Raw genomic sequence first — 16,384 nt, forward strand, 5'->3', positions numbered from 1 at the left:
CCTTTAGGATGGACTGGTTGGATCTCCTTGCAGTCCAAGGGACTCTCAAGAGTCTTCTCTAACACCACAATTCAAAAGCATCAATTCTTCGGTGCTCAGCCTTCTTCACAGTCCAACTCTAACACCCATACATGACCACTGGAAAAATCATAGCCTTGACTAGACCGACCTTTGTTGGCAAAGTAATATCTCTGCTTTCTAATATGCTATCTAGGTTGGTCATAACTTTCCTTCCAAGGAGTAAGCGTCTTTTAATTTCATGGCTGCAATCACCAACTGCAGTGATTTAGGAGCCCCCCAAAATAAAGTGACACTGTTTCCAGTTTCCCCATCTATTTCCCATGAAGTGATGAGACCAGATGCCATGATCTTAGTTTTCTGAATGTTGAGCTTTAAGCCAACTTTTTCACTCTCCTCTTTCACTTTCATCAAGAGGCTCTTTAGTTCCTCTTCACTTTCTGCCGTAAGGGTGGTATCATCTGCATATCTGAGGTTACTGATATTTCTCCCAGCAATATTGATTCCAGCTTGTGCTTCTTCCAGCCCAGCATTTCTGATGATGTACTCTTCATATAAATTAAATAAGCAGGGTGACAATATACAGCCTTGATGTACTCCTTTTCCTATTTGGAACCAGTCTGTTGCTCCATGTCCAGTTCTAACTGTTGCTTCCTGACCTGCACATAGGCTTACTATATAATAAAAATGAGTATTTCCTATACTGAGTTATATAGGTCAATTAAACTATGAATAATATTATATTATTTGCATACACAAAAATTCATTTAACCAGTCTAAAATTTAAAAAAAAAATTTAAGTCACAAAATTTGTCATGCTTATGAACCAAGCCAAAATAATACATATATTTATCTACCTTTGTTTATCTATCAATAATATATGAGTGTATCTGTTGAATAAATTCCTAGAAGTAAAAATGCTGAGTCAATAGGTATAAATATTTTAAATGTTTATAGATCTTGTCAAGTTCTTCTTCAAATAGTTACATTTACTTTTCAAATATTACAAAATGTCTGCTATAGTTGTTTTCTAACAAAACCTTAATAGTGAAAATAAGATCTGGAAGGGGTAACCATAGTAAATATTTAAAGTAAATAAGTTTTTATCTGTATAAATTCAACTCACCAGAATAACAGTATCTTGGCCCTAAGTTTTTCATACATATACTCAAGTATCTCTCCCTATACTCTCTTTGTATGTATGTGTGTGTGTATCTCACTATTTGTAAAGAATAAGCCTCTAAATACTTAAAGTTCCATGGCTTAGTTGATCAACCAATATGTAAAAATGAACTATAATTTAAGGACATTTACAAAATAGTGTGGCATCTCAAATCTTTTGTCTGGCTTTTTATATATTGCTTATTGATTTTTAGAAATTATTTATACACACTAGATATTAATTTTTTCCAGTAGTATATTTTGTTAATAACATTTCTATTGGTTTGCTAGTTTTTTGGTTTCTCATTGGTTTTACATCAATTTTGAGTTAATTATTGTATATCACGTAAGGGAAGCATCTCACTTCTTTATTTTGATGTGGTATCAATGGTCATAGCACCATTTGTTGAAAAGACTATTTCTTTTCCACTGAGTACTCCTGACCTTCTTGTTGAAATCAGTTGGACATAGACACATGGCTTTATTTCTGGATTCTTGGTTTTATTACATTGATCTAAATTTCCATCTTTATGTCAGTATCACTTGGTTTTTATTACTATTGTTTTCTAGCAAGTTGTGAAATTGGGAATGTGAATCTTCCTACTTTGTTCTTTTTCAAGATTTCTGTTGTTATTTGTTGTTATATCAAATCCCTTGCAATTGTTTAGGAATTTTAGAATCAGCTTTTTAACTCCTAAAATTAAGTAAATTGAGATTCTAATAAAGATTCCATTGAATCTGTAAATAAATTCAGGGAGCATTCCCACCTTAAAAGCATTCAATACTTCAATCCATAAGCATGACATGTTTTCCCATTTATTTGGATCTTATTTAATTTCTTTTGTAGCTTTTAGAATAAACAGACTAAGCAAATTGTCAGTGGAGTATAATAAATTATATACATTGATCTAAACATGTATGAATCTCACATACATAGAGACATCCAAAAGCAGGTAGACATGAAAAACACATAGTATCTGAGTTCATTTATATGAAATTCAGTAACAGGCAAAAATACTTTGTGGTGGTAGCATTAAGAACACTGGCTGTTTCAGGGGAGACAGGTACTGACTTGGAAGAGGCATAGAGTAACCTCTGTAAATAATCTATATCTTGATTTGAATGTTGTTTACACACACACACAAATTTGTATACCTAAAATTTGTGTGCTTTGTTATGTATGTCATGCACCAAAAATTGGGTATCAGCAATATGTTGGTTATTTTAACAGAATCAGCAGGAAGGATTGATTTTCTCTAAAGAGAAAAAGTATTTCTTGAAAATAAAGTACTTACTGAAATACAAATAAATAACAAAAGTATCCTTCATAATTGTCATGAAATCAACAGGTAGTTAATGATGAAAAATGATGCTATGTTTATGAAACTCCCTAATCATGTAAGTCACTAAATAGTCATCTGCTTCCTAGGCAGCCACGTTATCATGACATATCTTTTTCTTTAAATGACAAGTTCTTCTGTAACTTTTTTTAGTTTGCATTGTGGTTTTGTGCAGAGTATTGTAGGTGGCCTGAGTTTCTTTCATTTTGCTGGGAGTAGAAGTCAATCCTAAATTAAATTTAAGCAGGTGTAGAAAGGGGAAAGGATGTTAACTGGTGATGCCAAGGCATGGTAGGCCAGGACAACAGGGCTGAAATGCTTCCCCTATGCCACGTTACTGGCTAAGTGAGGCACCTGGAGCATTTTTATAGGCCCTCCTTAGTGTAACCATTAGCTCTATCTAATACAATCTTAAGTTTGTGAAATACTCACTTTTTAGTACCAGCTTCAAATATAGTATGATAGAAAAATAAAATATCTTCTTTCCTAATTTTAACTTGATCCTTTGGACATCTTCTAGCTTACATCAGGTGTGATTGATAGTATATAGGCACCTCAGGATTGTAGACAAATTGAGACATTTCATATTGAACTACCCCATTCAATTTTCAGATCTCTAGTTTAATCTTGTCCACAGGAATAGACACAGACATTTTCTCACCATCATACTATTTTTTGGTTCTTTACTTTTGTTGACTTTTTCCTGTTGACTTTTTTTTGTTGACTTTTTTAAACTGCTTCAATTTAATCTTCTTTAGGCTTTCATAAAGAACCTGTTCTTGAAATGCTAACTCTAAATTCTTACAGCTGTTTCCCTTGGTATTTTTGTTGTTGTTGTTGTTGTATTTAAGGAATCTTATTGGGATGTATGTAGAACCTGTTCTTCTACTAATTTTTGTCCTTATGATAAGTAATTGAAAGTGTAAGGCAAAATGTATTAGTTTCTATTAACATGCACTTGTCTAGAACTATGGGAAAGTGAATCTTATAGAACAGATGTCTTTGTGAATGAAAATGCCATGGGAATGGGGTGGAGTAGAATGACTGCAATTTGTCCCATGAGTCATACGCTGGGCTTTCATGGAGTTGTCTCAAATATGAATTATATAGAAGGTTGCACATTTAATTACAGTAAGTAGTCCTGGTGAAGGAAATGGCAACGCACTCCAGTATTCTTACCTAGAGACTCCTGTGGACAGAGGAGTCTGGTGGGCTGCTGTCCATAGGGTTGCAAAGAGTCGGACATGACTGAAGTGACTTAGCATGCATGCATACATTGTAGAAGGAAATGGCAACCCACTCCAGTATTTTTGCCTGGAGATTCCCAGGGACAGAGGAGCCTGGTGGGTTGCCGCCTATGGGGTCAGACAGAGTCGGACACGACTGAAGTGACTTAGCAGCAGCAGCAGCAGCAGCAGTCTTGGTGAGTTACTTTCAATTATCTCATTAATGAAGTTACTATCCTCTCAATGCCAAATCAAAAAACTTCACTGTCATTTTAAAATGTTTTCTGTCCCTCATTCTTTCTATCCGGTCAAGAACCATGTCCTCCTAAATGGCGTATGGTTTACAGTGTCATACGTCTCTCTCTCCTCCTCATCCTCATTTCCCTAAGTTGGACACTCATCACCTTTAACATACCTATTGTAATAACCTGGTGATCATTCTTAATTTCCTCAAGTCTCTCCCTAAATAGCCACCAAAATGCATCTCAGACCTTGCACTTCCTCTAAAAAAATTAGCAAATCTTCCATTACTTGTGCAACAAAGCCCATACCCCATGGCTTCAGCATTTCATATTCATTAAGACATAGCCTTTTCTTGAATCTCTTTATTCCATTTCTAGTTTCACAATATCTGTTTATACAACATGTAGTTCCTTGTACTACCAATTATATACACACTGGCATACATGTCTCATATTTTATTCCTTTCATTCAATAAATATTTACTGTAAAGCTACTATATGCCAAGCATATTTCAGTGCTTGAAATATATCAGCGATTATAACGGAGGAAGATTCTTGCCTTCATGGACTTGATAGTGTAGCACTGAAAGGTAGAAAATAAACCTCTAAAGGGATATTAATGTTTTACAATCTTAAGACAAAGTGTGTCCTGTGTGATTAATAAAGTTTCCTGGGAATTGTGCCTGAAAGTCCTAGATCTTTCTAATATTTGCTTGTATTTTCTTTAATTGTGTGTGTGATTCTTTTCAGTTACTTGGCTCTGCAGAGTTGCTGCATGGAATATGGGAGGGAGAGGAGAGGACTACTACAGGGTTTTGGTCTGAGCAATTGAAAGAATTGCCACAGGAGTCCTTAAAATCTAACCAGTCTCCTGAAGCATGGAAAAAAGAATCAGGTCTTATGTTAAATTCAAGTTTAGAATTACAGAGTTTTATCTTAGCTTGTTTAATTTTCTGTTTGTATCTCTTTTCTCTTAATAATGAAAATCTTGGATTTTAACTCCATTGCTGTTTCCTTTGTCCTATCATATATGTACGTTTGGGTCAGATCAGATCAGATCAGTCGCTCAGTTGTGTCCGACTCTTTGCAACCCCATGAATCACAGCACGCCAGGCCTCCCTCTCCATCACCAACTCCTGGAGTTCACTCAGACTCACGTCCATCAAGTCAGTGATGCCATCCAGCCATCTCATCCTCTGTCGTCCCCTTCTCCTCCTGCCCCCAATCCCTCCCAGTATCAGAGTCTTTTCCAATGAGTCAACTCTTCGCATGAGGTGGCCAAAGTACTGGAGTTTCAGCTTTAGCATCATTCCTTCCAAAGAAATCCCAGGGCTGATCTCCTTCAGAATGGACTGGTTGGATCTCCTTGCAGTCCAAGGGACTCTCAAGAGTCTTCTCCAACACCACAGTTCAAAAGCATCAATTCTTCGGCGCTCAGCCTTCTTCACAGTCCAACTCTCACATCCATACATGACCACAGGAAAAACCATAGCCTTGACTAGACGGACCTTTGTTGGCAAAGTAACGTCTTTGCTTTTGCATATGCTATCTAGGTTGGTCATAACTTTCCTTCCAAGGAGTAAGCGTCTTTTAATTTCATGGCTGCAGTCACCATCTGCAGTGATTTTGGAGCCCAGAAAAATAAAGTCTGACACTGTTTCCCCATCTATTTGCCATGAAGTGATGGGACCAGATGCCATGATCTTAGTTTTCTGAATGTTGAGCTTTAAGCCAACTTTTTCACTCTCCACTTTCACTTTCATCAAGAGGCTTTTGAGTTCCTCTTCACTTTCTGCCATAAGGGTGGTGTTATTTGCATATCTGAGGTTTGGGTAAGTGTACAAAAGTATATAATTAAAAACATTGTTATCGTGATACAATAACTGGGACTTGTTTTGCCACCCCACTTAATTTTTTTTAAGTTAGGCAATTAAAAAAAAAAAATATATATATATAAACTATTTGACTAATAGGTGGTACAGGATAGTGATCTTTAAAAGAAAGGGAAAAAAATGAAAACTGAGTCCAATTATTTTCCTAGTTTACCACTTACGCCGCAGAGCAGACAGTGTGAAACCAAAGAGCCTGGCAGTGTTGCTGAGAAGCAGCAACAGCATTCAGAATTTGACGAGTGGAGATGGCTAGAATTCGTAAGCCAGGATGCCAGAGAGAAGAGTTGCCAATGATCTGAAGAGAAAGCCGCAGGTCTGAAGAGGGTCTGTCTCAAGTCTAGAGAAGCATTGACCAGCACAAGCATGTGTGTGTAAGGAATCTATCAAAACCAGGGAAAGAACCACTGGAAAGAAGCAGATGGAACAATTCTTGAGCTTGCAAAAGGCTCACTAGCCAGAGTGGAAACAAATCCTGACACAGAAGATTAGTCTTCAGAGGGTATTATCTTAAGTGAGGTGGAATTTCTTATTTCTACAATAAAGGCTGCTTTGACCTTATTTGTTGTTTAGTCACTCAGCTGTGTCTGACTCTTTGCAACCCCGTGAACTGCAGCACACCATGCTTCCCTGTTCTTCACTATCTCCTGGAGATTGCTTATGAGGACTAAATATGTTTTTACAAATAATTTAATTACCTCTCAAGAATTATCTAAAAATTTTATGGGGATACTAATAATAATAAATAAGAAGAGTAATAATCTAAAATTCACAATGTCTGCATTCAATGAAAATTTATTGGGATACAAAGAAGCAGGCCTAAAAGATATATAACAACAACAACAACAAATCAACCAATAGAAATAGATGAAGAAATTTCACAGATAATATCATTAATAGAAAAGAATTTTAAAACAGTAAGTACACACACACACACACACATTTTCCCCCTACATGTTTCAGAAGGAGGAGGAAACAGGATCATGAAAAAAATAATTGCAAGATATAAAAAATACACAAATGGCACTTCTAGGGATAAAAACTGTCTCTCTGTCCCCTTCTGCTAGGAGAGCCTTTTAAACACAGTTTCATGCTTGATACAAACACAGCTAGCTTCAGATTTCTCTTCTTTTAGGCAGGGATGCTGATAAGCAGAGAAGGGAAAATTGGGAAATATATTGACATATGTCACTGTCTACAAATATTTTCCCAGAATGAGAAGAAAATGCAACAAGTCAGGAAAACCCAGCTCAAGCTCTTTGTATGTATTTCTGAAAATTTGCTCTTTTAGAAGTTATTTCTTGTCTGAGGCAAAGCCTCTCCCACATTAGTTCCAAGATTTTTTCTTCCTACTGGACTCTCCCTCTAGTTATTACTTAATTGATTTGTATGTGTTTTCTTTCTCATCATAAAAAGAACACCATAACTACGAGGTGGCCCTCTTTACCAAGGTAATCCAGAGTGGAGTATTCCTGTTTTGCCTTGATTCTGATTTTTCATATAGTGTGTTAGGTCTGATATGTACTTGGATTCCTTCACTTTGGCAATGAAACATACGACAACAATTCAGAGTTCTGTGTGTATTTTCTAAAGTTTGGCTGATCTGGAGTAGTTTGTTCTGAATTTACTATCTTAATTCCACTTGTGAAAAAGTGAAAGGAATAGGTTAGGTACATCTAAACTTAAGCCATGTTCCTTTTCCTGAGCAATAAAGTTCCATCTTTGAATCTTTCCTCTACTTAGTAAATTATATTCAGAAATTTAACAATGAAGATCATATGTTTTTAAAATTATATATTAGTTAAAATACAAGATAACCAAGTGATGTGGACTCTATAATTCCAACTTTATAAATTGATTTACACTAAAAGGCTAAGAGATAATTATTCTTTCAGTTTTTAAAGACCCTTAAATATATAACTAAAATAGTACTGAGTTTCATGTGATATAATATTTGCTTTTTAAAATTATAAGTACCTGATGGATAAAAAAGAATCATAGAATTTTTGAAATTAGTAAATTGGATTTGAATAGAGTGTTTTATAAAAGGCAATTTTTTTTAAAAAAGGTAACCTTACTGTTCTAGAGTTTGACAATTCACAAACCTGCTTTTTCAAAGAGAACACCAATTAAACAGATATGAAGAATTTTAGCTAGAAAATAACTGTAGGGAAGAAGATGCCACACTCTGTCTGCATCTCTTTATTTTTCCTCCATGGACCCCCAAATGGAAACTCCCCACAACATGCCCACTGTCTCACTGGGAGTGATGGAAAAGGAACGCATGCCCCTATTTTCACCACGTAATTCCTTCTTTCTTTCCCTCCCGTGGAAAGAAATGACTTATATGTATGTTAGGATCAGTATTAATCTGGCATTTATTAAAATGTTCTTTCCTTTTAAAAAGATATTAACATTTCCTTCCTGTTCATTGTTATTTGTTAAGTCTGTTCTTCAGACTGTGTTTTTTCTTGCCTTTCGGCAAGGTTTGTAATATTTGTTGAAAGTCAAGAGGCCTGTTGTATTGGGGAATAGGAACTAAGGAAAATAGGCCTTTAGCATGACAATTTATGTAACTAAGAGCACGGCTTATTTAATGTTTATATTAGCTTTAGGCTGAGGCTTAAAATTCCTCTAGTGATCTTGTGTTTTTCCTCCCCTTTTGGCTCTAGGGCTTCCTTCCTTTGGTACAGCTTCTAGGATATCTCTTGTACCCTACCACTCTTAACAATTGCATGGCTGCTGTCTAATGTGATTATCCTGGAGCTTCCTTAGAAAAGTAGCAGAGGGAGGGGGGCATTCTGTGATTTTTCAGTTAAGTCTTTAGGGCGACTTGCATACTGGGGCTGTGGCCTTCACAAGTGTTTCAGACTTTCCTTCACTGGTATAATAATTTTCTTCCTGCCACGACTGTGGCTGCAGCTTCAAGTCAACTTCCTTGAAGCCTGGTCCAGCACTTAGGACAATTCTTCCCCTCTTAGGTCACCAAGGAGGGCTGGAGGAGCTGGAGGAAAGGAATTACATCACCTGAACAGTGCTCTGGCAAAGAGGTTCTTTGTGAAGAACACTGGTTCACAAAGGGTCCAGGAAAAACCCTTGATCTATAATGTGTCCATTTGTTTCTTATTGTAAAGATAGAATCAGTTATTTCCAAGGTCTTAAACATGTAATAAACCTGAAGTCCTCACATGTTATTTTTCATCAGAAACATTAATATTACTTTACTTAAATTTAACAGTATAAAAATAGAAGTTAAGGAATTCATTAGCTTTACTAAGAAAAATATTGTGGAAAACACTTAATGTTGGAATGATTATTTCATACATGTGTTCTCCTCTTTTAATATATTATTGAATACTTATTTGAGAAAATTAGGAAATTAATCCATTTATGTTTCATTTCACTTTACCATTTATGCCCAATGTTTTTTGCTACTTCTGATGAAACTTTCATTTTGACAGTGTTTTTATTTATTTTTTCTATTCTTTTCCAGATTTCTGCCATTGTGCTATTTATCTCCTTCTGTAACTTATAGTTTCTTTCTTCTTCGAGCCCATTTCTGGAAATATCATACTGTTCCCAACTCCTTTGATTCTGTAACAAAGTAATTATCTACATCTTTCCTCGGGACTCTTAGGAAATTCCTCTTGTGATATACGTACTTCATGTGCTTTTGTTCATCGTTTTCATCTTTTCAGGAGAAAAAAAAAGTCAAATTTTAAGCACAGCTTATCTCTTGAGTTCTTTCATATTTGTATTCACTTTTGAATGGTGCTGGGTATATGTTTGAGAAAAGCAGTTTTGGGGAAAGGAGGGAGGCAGAGCTCCAGTCATCTGTTGTGTCGACATTAGCTTGGTGCCTTTTACCAAATCTATCATTTTCTTTGCCCAGGGAGAAAGTCTCTTCCAAAGCTTTTGGCATTCAGGGTGTCAGCATGGCTCATGGCTAAGCGCTTTAGTTCAAAGTTTCTCTTCATCATGTTCACAGCCTGCCTGGCCTTTTTCTATGACATTTACTCCTGGCAACTTCCTTTGGCTAAAGGGCTAGATTATAGAAAAATAAATGTCTTGACAGCACAATTTAATTTTTCAGCTCCACTTGCACTGCTGTTCTGAATTGTCACACTGGGTAACCAGAGGGAAAACTCTCCCTTCTGGCTCAGGCCACTCGACCTCAGTCCTCTCCGGTTTAATCAAAGAATCAATAGAGATATTCTTTCCTAACTGTCAGTCTTAATATTAGAAAAACTGCTTCCAGCTGGGGTGAGAGGGGCCTGTTGGTCACCTTGCAGATTTGTTCTTTGTTTGAGCAACATTTCCCAGTATCTGGCAGAATATCATTCATTGACTCTGACTAGAGTCAATTGGTCTTGTTTTACTTTATTTTCTTGCTGCTACTTTTATGAGTTAGAGGAAGTAGAGTAGACAATGGGATAAAAATATCACTCTGATTTCTGAAATAATTTTCATTTTAATTTACCAGTTAAATAATGCTGCCAGGATAAACAACAGAAACACAATGAATACCACTCCTCTTTTCTTCATTATACTTAGGAATTTTCAGATGTAAGTAAATTTTGGCTTTGAAATGTACTGTGAAATAATGGAAGCAAATTTTGAGGTTAATCTAAATGTGTTTGTGTCACAGTAGAAATTAGCAACAAGAACCTTTTGTTGGTAAGAATTCCATCTCAACTTATTCTGTGGAGACTTTTATGAAATTCTAGGATACTAGGCCTCAGAGCACAGGAGCAGATGACTCTGTTTCCTAAGCAAATTGAAAAGCCTGCGAAATAATATAAGTAAGCTCTCAGAGAGTGTCAGTATTTTTCTTTCTATCTATAATATTATCTTGAGAGTTACTGGAACTCCTTTTGTATTACTATCTCTATTTTTATATACCCTCCCTGAAGGGTACATAAACTCTAGAACAGAATAAAGGTGAAGTGCCTTTTAAAGATAAACATGTGTAATCTATGAAGGGGCTAACATATAAGAGGGGCCATATTTTACATTATTAATTTTCTTTATTATAAACTGTAAATAGGTAAAGAAAGAAGCACATAGTTTCTTTGCTCTAGAGTAGTATAAATATAAAAATAGCATTATTGTTCAAAATGGAAACAGCATCAGTACCTCTTTCAGAGGCACAGGTTCATTGCAATTCTTTTGAGACCTAGTATGTAGGTTGTATGTGAGTTGTCTAAACATTCCACAAGGACACTTGTGCTCATGTAAATGCATATTGATAACTTTTTTGTAGCTACACTGAAGAAAAGCTAGCCAGTTTTAATGTAATTAGAGTTCACAGTATGTTTACTGCCTTTTGTTATTACCATGCTTATCTGAAAAAGTGCCTAAGGCCATTTTTTACTGTTAACTGAATATTGTGTAACCTCATAACAATTTTCTATAAAATTATAAGTGACAAAATCAGAGTACTAAAATATTGTATCAATTACAGAAAATAAATTTAAATTCCATTAACTCTTGAAAATGTTGCAGCTCCAACTTTCTGAATTAAAAAAAATAATTTTGAGAATATTTTTATCTTTAGCTAAAATTCTATAAAGTATCATATGGAATGCTGTAATCTAGGAAAGTATAAATATGATGAACATCATATGTACTGTAAGTCAATTCTAGATAATTTTCATGTCCAAAAAAACACTCTATTCTTAAGCTATCATCTTTGAACATCTGATTTCAGTTATTTTGGTTATATAACTAAAAATGGAACTGTTGAGTCAAAGGTAAATCTACGTTTAAATTTTTGAGGAACCACCAAGTGTTTTCCATAGCAGCTACATTATTTTACATTCCCAACAACAATGTTCAAGCTTTCCAATTTCTCCACATCCTTGAAAATACTTGTTATTATCATTAAAAAAGTTGTTATCCTACTCATCCTAGTGTCTTGTAATTTTGATTTGTGATTCCCCAGTGACTAATGAGGAGAAGGCAATGGCCACCCACTCTAGGACTCTTGCCTGGAAAATCCCATGGGTGGAGGAGCCTGGTAGGCTACAGTCTATGGGGTTGCAAAGAGTTGGACACTACTGAGCGACTTCACTTTCACTTTTCACTTTCATGCATTGGGGAAGGAAATGGCAACCCACTCCAGTGTTCTTGCCTGGAGAATCCCAGGGATGGGGGAACCTGGTAGGCTGCCGTCTATGGGGTCGCACAGGGTTGGAGACAACTGAAGTGACTTAGCAGCAGCAGCAGTGACTAATGATATTGAGTATCTTTTCATGCGGTTGTTGGCTGTTTGTATATATTTTTTAAAATAAAATGTTTGTTAAAATCTTTTATCTACTGTTTAAGTCAGTTGTATGCCCTTTTGTTTTTGAGTTGTAAGAATACATTCTATATTCTGGATAGTAGACTCATATCAGATGTAAGATTTGCAAACATTTTCTCCCCTTCTGTGGATTTTTTTTTTTTTTAATTTTCTTAATAGTGTCCTTTGAAACACAGGGTTTTTATTTATTTATTTATTTTTTTAGGGTTTTTAATTTTTACAAACTCCACTTACCTATTTATCTTTCATTGCCTATGGTTTTGTTGCCATAGCTAAGAAACCATTGACAATCTGAAGTCACAAAAATTTGTTCCAATATTTTATAGATTTTAGCTCTGACATTTAGGTCTTTAAGCAAACTTTTGTAAATGGTGTAAGAATCCAACTTCATTCTTTTACCAGCCAGTTGGTTAGTGATTAATTTTCACATTAAGTTTTACATATCCGTTTTTGCAAGTGAGTTATGAGAACTATGGAGAATTCTGTATTACTTACATCTGCTTTCTTATTGTCTATGATGTTGCCTGTGAATTATAAACCTATTTGACTGAAATAGGTACAATTAATAAATAATATATTATTTAATATTAAGAAGGAATAATTTTTGTACAGACTACCCAATGTATGAAAAAAATCTCTCATTATGCAAGTATGTAAAAATATGCTAGCAATAATTTTATTTGACTTACCAAATTGCATGAATTATTTTAATAAAATAGAAAATAATAATTCTAATGTAGAGATTCTATAGCTATGAAACACTTAGATTTATATTTTTTTGTAATCCTCAGAACAGTTCCATAAATAACTAAGAATAGGTATTATATTTCATGATGACAAAGGATGAGATGGTTGGGTGGTATCACCGACTCAATGGAACATGAGTTTGAGTAAATTCTGGGAGCTGGTGATGGACAGGGAGGCCTGGAATGCTGCAGTCCGTGGAGTCACAAAAGAGTCTGACATGACTGAGCAACTGAACTGAACTATTAATAAATTAATTGAAAATTCTGACCAAGTTCAATAGGAATAATATGATATACTAAAAACAAATCAATATTACCTTTTCTGACTCTAAATCCATGTTCCTTCTATGTCATAACTGCTCCTTCCTTGAATTAGATCTTTAAGTAATTTGTTGGTCTACCTACACATCAGTCTACCTAAATAAATGTGTTTAAAATAAACTTTTCCTACAAAGTTGGTGGAATTCTCAGATCAAACCAAGTCAAAAGGTCTAAAGGATTGTTTTTTGTTGTTTGTATTTTCCTTCTTCTACCTAGAATTTCTCTCTGGCAGAATATTGAATTAAATTAGTCCAATACAATTCACTTATCATACAACCATGGTGCTGTTCAGTATCCTAAGAGTTAATATATTTCAGAAGGCAGGATGAGTAATTTTTACAGATGATTGATTGTTAGGAAAAGCAGATGGAGCAGATTTAATCTTCAAAAATAGAAGACAAGCATTTCAAAGAACTCAGTAAAACTTTATGCTTATTTTCCTTTTTCAGTAATTATCTTCAAAGATAAGTCAAGAGAGTGAAAAATGGGAATCACACACCAGAAGAAGGGAAATTTGATTATCAAGAGAATTGTTTTCCACATGTTAAGGCAATAAAAAATAAATTATAAGTATTCAATAGCTCAGAATGTATACCATCCACATAAACTCCACCCCCTCCAAAAAAATAAACAAACAAAAAATACTACTTGAGAATATAATTTTGCCAACTGGGAAATAAAAAGAAGAAGCTAAGTCATGTCCAACTCTGTGCGACCCCATATACGGCAGCCTACCAGGCTCCTCTGTCCCTGGGATTCTCCAGGTAAGAACACTGGAGTGGGTTGCCATTTCCTTCTCCAATGCATGAAAGTGAAAAGTGAAAGTGAAGTCGCTCAGTTGTGTCTGACTCTTAGCAACCCCATGGACCGCAGCCTACCAGGCTCCTCTGTCCATGGGATTTTCCAGGCAAGAGTACTGGAGTGGGGTGCCATCGCCTTCTCTGAGTGTAATATTCACTAAATGTTAAAAAATAGGATTGACTTTATGTAATTATATATATATATATATATGGTTATAAAACAATAAACCATGAAAGAAAGTATGTGTACATGCATGCTAAGTCATCTCCAATCCTTTTGAGACCCTAAGGACTGTATCCTACCAGGCTCCTCTGTCCCTGGGATTGTCCAGTCAAGAATACTGGAGTGGGTTGCCATTTCCTCCTCCAGGGGATCTTCTTGACTCAGGGATCTAATTTGCATCTCCTGCATTGGCAGGCAGCTTCTTTTCTGCTGAGCGACCAGGGAAGCCATGAAAGAAAGTATACCTAATATAAAAATCATTCAAAAGTCATAAATTTATTTAGAGATTACAATTCAATCAGAGAAACTAGAAATAGAAAGGAAGGAGAGGGGGAAAAGGCTTTGCATTAGTTTTCCTCTATTACCTGAGATCATTTGATAGATACACTCTAAAATTTTGCCACAGTCATTTATAGTATATGTTCAAATGCACATTAAAAAAAAAAGAGAAAACTCAAATGTTACTGACAGTAGGTAAACATGATATATATCTTCCAAATCAGTAGAGAAAAAAAATTGATATTATATATTTTCATGTAACAAAATATAAAAATTGAAGTAACTCATTTCAAATGAGAGGCAGGAAAAGAAAAAGAAAGAACATATAAACGTGGGGCCAGCAGGCTGGTTCCCATGGGCCAAATCTGGATTTGTTTCGGTAAATAAGTTTCTTTTGGAATATAGTCATTTCACTCATTTACATATTGCCTTTGGCTGTTTTCCTGCTTCAGTGGCAGAGTTTGGTAGTTGCAACAAAGATTGCAAAGGCCTACAAAGCCTAATCTATTTGTACTCAGGAAATCTGTGAATATTACAGTTTATGGCAAAGTTTTGCCAAACCCTGATCTATGGTAGCCAGATATATATACATGATTCCTCCCTTCAAAATAACTCATAAACTAATAGGGTAAGGCCTTCCCTGGTGGCTCAGAATCTGCCAGCAATGGAGGAGACCTGGGTTCTGTCCCTGGGTTGGAAAGATCCCCTGCAGAAGGGAATGGCTACCCACTCCAGTATTCTTGCCTTGAAACATCCATGGAGAGAGGAGCCTGGAAGACTATTGTACATTGGGTCTCAGAGAGTCAGACACTACTGAGCAATTAACACTTTCAAGATGGCAAGAAAAGGGGAAATAAAACTGATAATATGAAAAACGCTATTAAAGTACATTCACAAAATATGGAAATATAACTAGATGAAGAGCACTAACTCCTTAAGTTGCATTCTTTTCAAGCAGCAGAGTGATGAGTGAACTTCACAGGGCATGTTATTACTGGTGGATCTTAAAACATAATTATGGGTTTTCTAAGCAGAGGACAGAAAGGCATCTGAGGCAGAGAAAACAGCACATGAAAAAGGGATGAAGGCGGGAAATAGAGGGATATTTGGGGAGCAGTGAGAAGTGATCAATAAAGAAAAAACTGACCTCTGCAGGGTCTTCACACTCATTATTACTTTCTTTTGGATCTTTCTAAAGCTTTTGTCATTTTCACAAATGATCTCACATGCTCATTAATACACCGGTACAAGATGTGTACACTTGTCAGTCAGTGAGTCAGTTCAGTCACTCATTCGTGTCCGACTTTTTGCAAACACATGGACTACAGCATGCCAGGCCTCCCTGTCCATCACCAACTTCTACAGTTACTCAAACTCATGTCCATTGAGTTGGTAATGCCATCCAGCCATCTCATCCTCTACTGTCCCCTTCTACTCCCACCATCAATCTTTCCCAGCATCAGGGTCTTTTCAAATGAGTCAGATCTTTGCATCAGGTGGCCAAGGTATTGGAGTTTCAGCTTCAACATCAGTCCTTCAAGTGAATATTCAGGACTGATCTCCTTTAGGATTGACTGGTTGGATCTCCTTGGAGTCCAAGGGACTCTCAAAAGTATACTATAACACCACAGTTCAAAAGCATCAATTCTTCAGCACGCAGCTTTCTTTATAGTCCAGCTCTCACATCCATACATGACTACTGAAACAATCACAGCCTTGACTAGATGGATCTTTGCTGGCAAAGTAATGTCTCTGCTTTTTAATGTGCTGTCTATGTTGGTCATAGCTTTTCTTCCAAAGAGAAAGCATCTTTTAATTTCATGGCCGCAGTCACC

At 35.8% G+C, this 16,384-nt stretch overlaps 1 protein-coding gene across 13 annotated transcripts in view; it reads right to left on the bottom strand.

Moving 5' to 3' along the window:
- Nucleotides 1-16,384, bottom strand: part of LOC147365801 (uncharacterized) — an 856,584-nt gene that overhangs the window by 153,656 nt on the left and 686,544 nt on the right. The window contains exon 5 of one of the 13 annotated variants that reach the window (XR_015132787.1): nucleotides 8,470-8,880. The exons of 11 other annotated variants lie outside the window; for them this stretch is intronic. Coding sequence is in view for 1 of the 2 variants with exons in the window: in XM_086317216.1 (XP_086173342.1) it covers nucleotides 8,834-8,880 (47 nt within the window). In the remaining variant the exon portion in view is untranslated. Of the gene's footprint in view, nucleotides 1-8,469; nucleotides 8,881-16,384 lie in introns of those variants that run through there. One more of the 13 variants, XM_086317216.1, reaches the window with a different exon arrangement.

The sequence above is a fragment of the Bos grunniens genome, chromosome 9 (assembly GCF_055505025.1).
Source record: "Bos grunniens cultivar Pamir isolate PY7600 chromosome 9, Bosgru_T2T1.0, whole genome shotgun sequence".
NCBI classification, from domain to species: domain Eukaryota; kingdom Metazoa; phylum Chordata; class Mammalia; order Artiodactyla; family Bovidae; genus Bos; species Bos grunniens.